Source organism: Melanostigma gelatinosum (assembly GCF_949748355.1).
Source record: "Melanostigma gelatinosum genome assembly, chromosome: 1".
In the NCBI taxonomy this organism is placed as follows: Eukaryota; Metazoa; Chordata; class Actinopteri; order Perciformes; family Zoarcidae; genus Melanostigma; species Melanostigma gelatinosum.
Genome location: NC_136634.1, coordinates 3,031,442 through 3,042,813, shown reverse-complemented (window position 1 = coordinate 3,042,813; position 11,372 = coordinate 3,031,442). Strand labels below are relative to the sequence as shown.

Sequence of the window (11,372 nt, the reverse complement as noted above, 5' to 3'; positions counted from 1 at the left end):
GAATTTCCGAAAAAAAAGGATTTTTCCAAATCAACAAACATTCTGAAGCAACATAAACTGACATGTTTTGTTACATTTGACACTAAATCAAGAAATCCAACGCTAATATTTTATAATATAGTTTATGCAAATGTCACATTTAAACCCGGATGAAGGCAACAATTCCAAAAGCATCCGGGGAAGAAACACGGTGTTGTAGAAGAGTTGTGTGACCTCGTCACATTCATCCTCTAAGTTCAAAGAGCAAAGGTCAGTTATGGCTGATGTTCAACTCTCAATTTCATCAAAAGGAAACGTTACCTGCGTAGCAGAAACTTAACCAGAATGCAATGCAGCTGGTGAGGATTTGGTAAGCTGGTGCATCTTTCTCCACAAGAAGAACAACATCATTGAAGTATTTTAGCAATCTCACTGCAGACATGAACTAAAATAAGCTTCCACACACTTGTGTTTAACAGCCTCGACTCTTCCCTTTGAGAAGAATCTGCTCTCTCGTTACAAATGCTCAGAAGAGTAAAGAAGAGAGCATCAGCAAAGAGGAATCCTCCCTTGACCGTCTGTTGTCATGTAAGCTGTTGAAGCTGGAGGGATCCTGCTGCAGAAGGTGTTTGTGGAGATACACATCTGAGTGATGACACTCTTAATCACCGCTAAAGGAAGTAAAGAGTCCATCCGCAGAATGAAGCCCGAGGGGTCCTCCGATGGGTCACAAGCATCAATCACAGTTTACCGTCCCGGCCAGCAGTTAACCAGGGTTTGTATTGACCCTGCCGGTGATAAATAACCTCTGGTGGAGCGACACTGGACCGGGCTTAGGGTCGACAGAAACGGTCAAATCAAGACTGAGTGCAGCGCTGCTCCTCCCCGATAACCTCTTTGTCTGTGCAGATCTTCACTTTCTATTCAGGGAAATAGGAATTGTCAAAACCAACAGTATATAAAGTCAAATGAGCTCCACCGTTACCCGCTTCAACAATAAAGCGATGAACACATTAATTCATCACTAATTACGTCCAATAATACATAATATTCTGCAATGGACCATTCTTTAAAATACATACTTTTCTTTTTGATGCTGAAACTTTTTTTTAAGATTTGGAAAGCAGGACTTTTTCTTTGAACAGAGTATTTCTACACTGTGGTACTGCTACATTTACTTCAATAAAAGATCAAAGTACTTCTTCGACCTCTGAGTAGCTTGGAAATCAGCCTGACCTGAAGCTCCCTCAGTCTCTGGAGACTAAAAGTGCCTGTTCACCTCGTGCACCAGCAGATGGCGCCACAAGGGGTCAGATTCCTGCTGTTGTCGTGGGATTTAAAGGGTCAGGTCACACAAATGAAAAACCAAAATGCTATTTGTGCATATCCAGGTTTGGATGGTTTAATCTACTGCTATGGCAGCATCCACTCTTCTTGTTTCAGGCTTTCCAGCTGATTTTGGTAACTTTAGCTGCAGGATTACATTCGTAATATTGGCCGACGAGACCCGGCTCGCAGTCAGAGTTCAATCTCATCCATTCGAAATGATTCAACAGCGACATTCATTTCGTAGAACAGTGTCCCTGTTGTTTGATACTTGGGTAATGTGATGTGACCCTCCAGTGCCACTCCACACAAACAGCCAAATATTCTCCTTTTTTAATGTCCCATTCCGTGCAGCCTGGACCGAAACGTGCACAGAAAATAGACTTGGTCGTCGTGCTGCAGGTGTTGTGGTTGCAGAATGCAGGTCATTCCTGCAGCGCATGTCATACTCTGAGGTTTTCACATTCTGCGTGCCGACAGTGTGAGGTTCACCACCCGACCGACCTTTTCCTTCCTCTACTTCTTCTTCTTCTCCTCCTCCTCCCCGCCAAGACGAGAGGCCCAGATCCAAAATGTAGTTTACCACCACAGGAGCCACACAGACACACCCCTCTGGGTTTACAGTCACACGCACACACACACACACACACACACACACACACACACACACACACACACACACACACACCCTGTGTCAGACACACCCCTTGGCAAATGCATCAGAAATGCCCAGAGGAAAGACAAAAACAGTTCCTCCAGCAAACAGACTACAAAGAGCGAAGGAGTGTGTTGTGGAACGTATTGCTCACCAGTAACAAGTATAAGAAGATCGAAGAAAGATTCAGAATCTTTTTGTAGCTGTCTTGTGTCTCGTTGTAGTTGTTTAGTTATTTTGCTTCTCTTTGTGGTTGTTTTGTATCACTTTTAAGTTGTTTTGTTTCACTTTGTAGTTGTTTTTGTCACTTTGAATTTGTTTTGTTTCACTTTTTAATGTTTTTTTAACTTCGTAGTCGTTTTGTATCACTTTGTAGCTGTTTTGTGTCTCTTTGTAGTCGTTTTACGTTTCTTTGTGGTCATTTTGAGTGTATTCCTGGTTGGTACGTGTCTCTTTGAGTGACATTTTGGAGCTGAAGGCCAGGGTGGCCCCTGACACTTCGGGCCCCTGGGCCTGTGCCCAGTAGATCTGTTTAGTAATCCATCTATGACAGCCAGATTTTCACAAAGTGTCTGTATCAAGTAAAACAGTTTGGTTCCTGAGCTTAAATTTGATCATCATTACGCTTAAACTTTGTGAAGATTCAGGTCTCAATAAGAAGACTCAAAGAAGGCACTACGCCGTGTCCTGCACATAACCTCCTGTAAAACCACAAATTGTTGTTCTTACACTTCAAGTTTTGTACGGATTAAAGAAACAAGATACAAGATGTTCATTCGGGACCTTTGGCTGTTTCTGCCTGTTTTCAGTCTTTGTGCTGAACTAAACTAAGACAGTGAATAAATGTCAAACTCTTCCTTTAACCATCTTCTCTGAGCACTGATTTCATAAATTCAGATAGAAAATAAAATTTGACGTTCGGCTTTGTTTCTCAAAATTGCACCAGAATGTTTTGTTTTGTAGCTGAACATGATTGTAAATAAAGATTCCTCTTCAATGGTCTCGGGCTGATGATGCACTTTGACAGTTTAAGGGCTCTCTGGTGTGATGTCAGAGCAACAGCGTTGTCCTCTGGGAAATCAGGGCGTTGAGAGTTGAAAAACATTGATGAATTGAGGGAGTATGTCCAGAAAGCGACTCCGTATGAAGTTACCGACGATCAGATTCACTGGTGAGGATGAACGAGGCAGACATGTAAAAGCAGCTGAGCCTTTCCATCGTTGAAAACAGGAAAAAGGAGACGAAGAGAGGAAACTACTCTTGTAACATGTTTAGTTTTACACAGAAGATGTCACATCTCTCGTCGACCCACTTGAACACGCTCGACTGTCTGTCTCATGAAACCCTCACACGTCACTGCTGTCAGAAAGTGAGTGCAAACAGCCGGTTTGCAGCAGCTCTGTCTCCTGCATCCACACTCTGTTATCAGGGTTTACAGTCTTCATTCATCCTGCCCTCCTTTCAGGAAGTGGGACAAAGGATGTTTTTTTTTGTGCTGGACACTGTGATTCATTGCTGAGACACACACACACACACACACACACACACACACACACACACACACACACACACACACACGCAGCCTTTAAAACTTAGCTCATTATTTATGGCTGAGTGAGCCGTTTTAACAGGACAACCAGCCGTCTGAGTCACGGCGGTGCTACTGACAATTTTGCCTGAAAAATGAAAACCATGTTGGAAATAGTTCATGTTGAAAATCTATAGGAATATACAGCAAAAGGCACCTTTACAGATTCAGCGTGAGGTCTCGGTGTAACTTTGTGACGTGGTGGGTAACCCAGCATCAAACTGCAGTCGTCAACATTGTGAATTGAAACAGAAACACTTGCACAGGTTTAGGCTCACTGCAGGTCCAGCGGGCCCCGAGCCGCCGCGCCCCTGGCTCAAGAATATCCTTGTGTGAAGAAGATCCGGTGGATAAATCCCGCCAAACCCAGTAGTTTTATGTCAGGTAAGTAGGAATTTACATGCAATGTATGGTAATTGACATACAATTTGATATCAATGTTATTTAAGTTATATGAGGTCATTTTATAATAAAACATTACAGAACAAAACCTCCACAATAAAACATTAGATAACGCATCCTTTGGAAATGTAATCGGTCTTGTTGTAATTGGTGCTTCTGTGCCACATGATCACCACTAACTACAGCTCATAATGTACTGCTTGCTTGGTTGTTCTGGGTCTGCGTGTCTCACCTGAGCTCCGCAGAGCGAGGAGCCGCGGCACCACCTGGACGCGTCACAGAGTTTGGTGAGAAAGAGGCGGAGCGTTCACGCGCCACGCGAGAGAGGAGCTGAGACGTGAGAGAGCGGCTCAGCAGCAGCAGCGTGTTTCTGCTGGATGCAGTCAGTGTTGAGCCACACAGGTTTTCAGCTGGAGAAAACACGTTTTAAACACTGGAAAACAAGACAGACTGAGGAAAACAAATCGGACTATTTTTTTCTGGGAGTTTTTTTTCTCTCTCATGCAGAAGCGAAGAGAAAATTCTCAGCGATCCGTTTTTGACTTGGATGAGAAAGTGAAGAAGTCCCGCTCCCGGAGAGACCTGCGGAATATGATTTGAATCAAGGCATCGGACAGCACTGTTGCTATCTAACAGGTGACTTTTATTATCTCTACTTCTCCCTCACAATCTCTTTACTTTTCTCTTTTTTTACATTTCACTCAAACCGTATTTCCATGCGTAAAAACGCACAGACCCTGAAACTCCTGATCTCCCTCTCCTCCTCCTCCCCCTCTCCTCCTCCTCCTCCTCCTCCTCCTCCTCCTCCTATCACAGTTTTGAAATGTGTTGTTTCTGGCCCCTAACACAATTTCACCAGCGATGTGTTTTCTGAGACCTCTCGCCATGAGTCACTTTCCTCTCAAACCGAAAACATTTTCACTGTTTCCCACCGCCTTTTGTCCTTTTGAAAACAACAGCCGTGCGATGGGGAGCGACATTGATTGTGCTTGGTGCAGGTGCGCAATGATGTGCCCACTATTACTCATACTTTTTAGACCAAAACAAGACGATACTCACCGTCAAAGAAATACAGCTGTAATAATGTCTAATATTCCTTAACATAATCTTGTGTGTGATTTAGGTTCTAAATTTATACTTTTTCAATCTGTACTTTCCACCATATCGCCATTATCTCCTTATCGGCCTTATTATCTTATAATATGTCTTTGGCACTTGTTAACACTGCTCTAAACTTCTGTAAGATGTTTGCCTTGAAGCACCTGTCTTTCTGTCTCTATATATTCTCCCCAAAACACAATGATAAGATAAAGCACAACTCGAAAACACCGAAAACAAAACAAAAAAGCAGCGAGACTTCAGTCAAAATGTGCCCACAATGCAACAGTGTGGGCATGCATGTAAAAATACAAAGCCACTGTGCTGGATGCTTTTGCATTATTTTGGTTTTCAAGGGATCGCGGTGAAACCGCTTGCAGATAGGGAGCATGCAAATGCACATTTTACAAATCCCCCCCCCCACACACACACACACACACTAAAAGCATCTCCCAGGGGATTACCATTTAGTTTGCTGGGGTTATTTATCATCTTGCAGGATGGTCCCCCTTACGGCCTCGTTTGTTTTAATTGAGTTTATCTCCGCTCCCTCGGGCCCTTCGTTGTCTAAACTTAGGCCTGTGGTTGCGTCGTCCCGCAGAGCGAGCTGCTCTCTGTGTGATTCACTGCTCTGCCTCCCACTGCGGTCACATCGGAGCGAGCGGAGCTCGAGCGCCGCAGAAGTGCTCACCCAGGTCTGGCTGCGGGGTTTGTCTTGGGTCAGTGGAGTCAGAAGTTGCAGCGCTGATGATTAGGAGGCTGATGTTAAAGCTTTGTGTCACCACAGAGCCTTCAGTCACTTCAGTATGAATGGTTTCACTGCTTGTGGTGGAGTGAGTAAACCCTGGTTTTATACCCTGACACAGTTCCATTTATGAGTCTAAAAAGGGATTTCGGTGTCCCTCTATTTTCTTCTCGGCAGCCTGCGCCTTTCTCCCACACATTCCCCCTCCAGACAATTGAGGCCACCTATTCAAAGATATTCATGAGGGACATATTCCATTCTCTGTGTTCCAGCAGGGATGTTTCATCAACTAATTTGTCATGTCTCTTATTTCTGGAACAGGATGAATCTCCGCCTGCTTCATGCCGTCATGCTGCTGTGGGCCTCGTGTCCCGGCGCGCAGGGCCAGTGTGATAAGTCATCCGAGACCAACGCACTTGACCTCTCGGTCTCCTACAATCTCCCGACTTTCACAGCAGACTTCCCGATCCAGAACCTGGTGACGCTGGATGGGATCATCTACGTCGGGGCTGTAAACAGAATCTACGCCCTGGCCCCGAACCTCACGAAGCTGTCGGAGTACCGCACGGGGCCGCTGCTTGCCAACGAGACCTGTGGCCAGAAACTGACCAGCGCAATCGGCGGTGGCGGCAGGGTGGACAACCACAACATCGCTTTGGTGGTGGAGAACATTTACGACAAGGGGTTGTTCAGCTGCGGCTCGGCAGACAATGGTGTTTGCCGCCGTCACGTCCTGGACGACGGCATCAGCCCGAAAACCGTCGACGAACAAGTGTACTGCTTCGGCAACAAGGCGAGGCAGCGCAAGGGTCAGCCCAGCGACGTGGATGTTGTGGTCAGCCCTTATGGCTCGCAGGTGCTCAATGTGGAAAGCAACGTCATCAAGTTTTTTGTTGGGAACTCTGAGATCCCGGGCAAAGGAAACGTGTTGGCCACTGCACCGCATCCCCACACCTTTGCTCTGCGGAAGATGAAGACGAGCCAAAACGGCTTCACTTTCTTCTCCACCCGCTCATACATGGACCTGATCCCGTCTCTACGTGGAAACTACTACCTGCGCTACGTTTACTCCTTCCACAGTGGACCTTTCACGTACTTCCTCACCGTGCAGCGGGTGAGCAGGGACTCCCAGGCCTACCACACCCGCATAGTCCGCATGTGCTCCGGAGACATCGAGATCCGCCGCTACGTGGAGATGCCCCTCGAGTGCATCAGCACCGATAAAAGGCGACGGCGCTCCACGGAAGATGTGAAGGTATTCAACATCCTCCAGGCGGCCCACGTCACCAAGGTGGGCAACGACGTCGAGCTGCAGAAGCAGCTGAAAGTGGAGGAAGGCGATGACGTGCTGTTTGCCGCCTTCGCCCGGGGAAAGCCGAACTCCCCGGAGCCGACCCCGAACTCGGCCGTCTGCATCATGTCCCTGACTCACATCAATAACATGTTCAAGATGTACATGCAGAAGTGCAACACAGTCGACCCGTACCACTTCACTGGATCGGACAAGAAGTCCTGCTACAATGTGGTAAGCGCTGGGCTTATTGTGTACTCATGTTCAATGCATTTGGCCTGTCTTGGTGTCCGGGTGATACCGTATATATGTTGTTCTTCTTCACACTGAAGCTGATGCCAAACACTGGCCACATTCTTCGTTAAACAGTATTTTAAAGGGCTGTGTATTGGCAAGAATCTGTCCAAACGATACGAATCACAATACAGGGGTGACGATGCAATATATCGCGATGTAGTGCGATACTCAAGCCTTGCAGGGTTTCTTTTTCCTTTTGCAAATTTTAGAAGTAATTAATATGTATAAAATATTATAATACATATAACATCCAACATCATAGCACAAACATAGTTTTTATCCAGAGTGATGTTGACTGAGTCTCAGTCAACAGTCTCTGTCGATCAGCAACAGTTAGAGCGTCATGATGTGGTTTTACGACGTCTTTCAGACATAAAATCATTCTCCAGCAGTCATCTGTTGTATATGCATGCCTTGGTGTGTTTTTACCTTTTAGAGTTACAGGCCTTTCGATGTTTATTCACTGCAGGCAGGTTGGCTTGTTGGCTGGAGAGACTGTCTCAGTAACTGGGTGGTCTCAAGGGTCAGGCAGCCGGTGTGTCCACTGGACCCTTTGTGTCCTTGTGTCCTTGTGTTCAAGTGTCCTTGAGCAAGACAGTGGAGCATGACCTGCTCCTGACCTCTGACCCCTCTGGTTCAGAGCATTCATACTTGCAAGTCTGTATCATAGGAACATGTGAAGAAGCAAATTCCTGATTATGGTGTGATTAGTATTATTTTTAAGGTGTCTTCAAAGATCCTTATGTGCCGGTTTTGCATTCCCATGGTTGTGGATGGAGGTGGCACCTTTTTCACAGTCTTGTCTCGGCACATTGGACATGAAATGGAACAGTGACTGTGAGGTTAAAGAGCAGACTTTCAGCTTTCATTTGAGACGGTTTACATCCATATTTGGTGAACGCCAAGTATCCGGACAATGATCCTAAACCTACAGAAAAGACCAGTGGGGGGGGTCTTGACTGTTCGGGTCAGTCACCTGACCTCAATGCAACTGATCATTTAGTGTTTTAGTTGTTGGGTACTGTGGGGGAAAAGTCATTTAAACATGCTGAAAGTCAAGATGATTTAAGCACCGGCCTCACCAGGGAAGCCTGCAAGTGTCGGCTGGTGTGTTTGTGTTGGATTTGATGTGCATTTCACTGCAGTAACCTCCCCCCCCATGCTGCTGCAAGCCAGTCGTTGCCTCGCCTGTAGTCACTCACCTCCAATCCATCAACATTGACTCAATGAATCGGTTGAATCACCTGATCAATAATGACACGCAGTTAACCCGAGCCCTCCCTGCCGGAGGGTCCGTCAATGTGAGCACCGCTAGCGCCGACTTCATCTTTACTTAACCTCAGCATCAGTCAAGCAGCAGATTAGCGTGGGCTTTTAATACACTGAATATGCTTTCAAAGGGCAAGCACATACAGGAGTAACGGCAGAGTGTGAGTGTGTGTGTGTGTGTGTTACTATGCACGATATCTTTTGTTTTAGAAACTAGTTTGAACACCGCTGCACGCGCCTTCATTGTAGGAACATTTATTTGCTTTTGTTGCTTGGCAGCAAACCACAGCCGTGCACCATAACACCTTGAGTAGAAAGAGTCTTGGTGTTCACATCAGGTGAAGAAGAGTTCGGTGGTAACGTTAGTGGATCCAACAGCAAACGTAAACTGCAGTCAATGAGCCGCAGTCTGTAAAAGCCCAGCCGACATGCTCGCCGTTGCACAGAGCGCCGTTTGCTTGTATATTCAATGTTTAGTAATGTGTGCCGCATGTCCAAATTGCACCAAATTGGACACTGCACTCCCTTGAGTACCCAGCAATACACCCACCAACCGGGAAGTCGATCGGTGGAACGGTTCTCGAAATATGCGAAGGACACACAGACGGACACAGACGGACTTGTTTTATCGTGTCTGCTGGAGCTCTTCTTTTTCCTGCTTTTTCTTCTTTGTTGGTGAGTTACCTCCACTAAATGTCCATCAGTGGAATGGCGTGACCCATGCATGCTCATATGGGCACTTGTGCATCTTCCTGGTCGTAATACTAGAACACGAGCCATAGAATAAACAGGCATCGATTACACAACTCGAGTAAATTTCAAGAGCTAACTAACTATTTTCACACAACACAAAACACAATGGAAACCAATGACTTTTGCAGAAAGATTATAGAAATCTAAAAATGTACCGCATGGCATTGCAAATTGGTTGGCAAAAGCGTAAAGTACGCAAGAAAGTTCAATACCGTATGCATTGGTTTGGGAGTGAAGAGGTCAGACGGACAGACATGCAGAGTGATGTGTGGTTCGCAGCACAGATTCAAACCAGCCTTTGCCAATACATGCAAATGCATGGTGGGTGGGTGGTTGGGTACGACGGCGCAGCCCTGACAGCTATCAGCGGCGGAGATCCACAGGGGAAAGTGAGGAATGCTGGGAGCTTCGGGGGGGTTCGGGGGCAGCGCATATCTGACTCTCAGCGAGCCGTGATGAATGGCTCGGGGATAACGGGGCATCAGCAGCTGGGCGGAAGATGATCCCCCGACCCGCTGTGGCAGCCGGCCACGCCGGCGAGGCCTCTTCCCAGCTCCCCCGCGACCCCCACCTGTTACCAGCACCTGTGGGAAAGTGGAAGTCGCAAAAAAACAAAGAGGTGTGATCAAACAGTATGATCTTCTGTCGATCCTTTTGAGGCATCTCATCTTGAGGTGATCGCACGAGTTTTAATAAATTCTTTGGCACAAATTGGAGCCCATTCACAACTCGTCTTTGAACACATCCTAATGTGACTTGTAACATTTCTGGTCGGACGGCTGGAGTGCTGTGATTCGGCCCTTTGTTGCTGTTGAACAGTTCAATAGCTGCTGACTTTCAGGCGGATCTTCTGGCTCCGAGCGTCTTTGATGAAGAGATGTGAAACTTTTAGTTCCGTGTGATTCTTCACATGTTGTGCTCACTGGGAGTGTGTAAAAGTCAGGAGTCCTCAGCTGTGAACTGATTACTCACAGAGTCTGTCGAGCTACTGGATCAAAGTGAAAATCATCCCGTTGCAAATCGGATAACTGCCGCCTCACTCTCCAGCTTCAAACTGTCTAAGAACAGTTGTTTTGTTTTTGTAAAACCAAAACGTAGTCGTGAATGAGTTGCTTCTTCGTACAGATGGGATGTATAAGAAGCTTCTGCCTACACATTGTAATGCCACCGCGCCGGTGAAAGACGTGGCAGGACTCAGGAGGCATTATGTTTCGTCTGTCCTGCCATCCCATTCCTGTGAAGGTGAAGTCTCAGGAACAACTGGGGGGACAAATGTCCAACCGGACTGAAGGATGAACTTATATTTTGATGGTCAAAGGAACCTCTGGGAAGCAGACTGGCCAACCATCGGTCAGCTCGAACAACTGTCCGTCGCTGCTCCTCAGACTCTCATCGACGGTTTCAGATGTTCGTCTTTTTCAGGCTGGTTTAGTGGATGTGAAGCTCATCGTGGTTCAACGTTGTGTGATGGTGACACTCGTCACCCAGAGAGGCTGGAAGGAGATGTACGTTTATAAAACGTTACGTTCCTACGTAAAGACCTGTGGAGCTAACGTTAGCAGAGCAGCTCTGACAGCCTGACGGAGTAGCAACTGAGGGGCGGGGCATAGCAACGGGTAAACTATGACAACTTCAAGCTATTTTGTAATTAAATGACGACATTTCCGACAGACGTGGATGTAAACTACAACTTGACTGGTTGGCGGAGTCAACATCAAGGCGGTTTGTCTCACTTATTTTAACGGCCGATTGTCATTTTGTTTTTATGTGCTTCTTTTCTTTTGGAAAATTCTTAATAAGGACCAAAAATAATTGATTCCTACTGCTAGTTGTATTCTTGCCTTGCCGAATACCAAGTGACGAATTCCTGAAACCCCAAACAGTGATTGTCTGTGCCCGCCTCTGGACAGTGACTGGTGGTATGAAAACTGGTGTTTTGATCATTCAGAGAGATAGTTTGCTTTTCCAT

General features: G+C 46.3%; 1 protein-coding gene across 1 annotated transcript in view; it reads left to right on the top strand.

Annotated features, from left to right (window-relative positions):
* Positions 1–4,523: 4,523 nt before the first annotated feature.
* The window catches only part of met (MET proto-oncogene, receptor tyrosine kinase), a 64,591-nt gene continuing 57,742 nt past the window's right edge, over positions 4,524–11,372 (top strand). Inside the window, exons 1-2 of the mRNA XM_079289337.1 lie at positions 4,524–4,586; positions 6,115–7,318. Coding sequence (XP_079145463.1) covers positions 6,116–7,318 — 1,203 coding nt within the window. The 5' untranslated portion in view covers positions 4,524–4,586; position 6,115. The remainder of the gene's footprint in view (positions 4,587–6,114; positions 7,319–11,372) is intronic.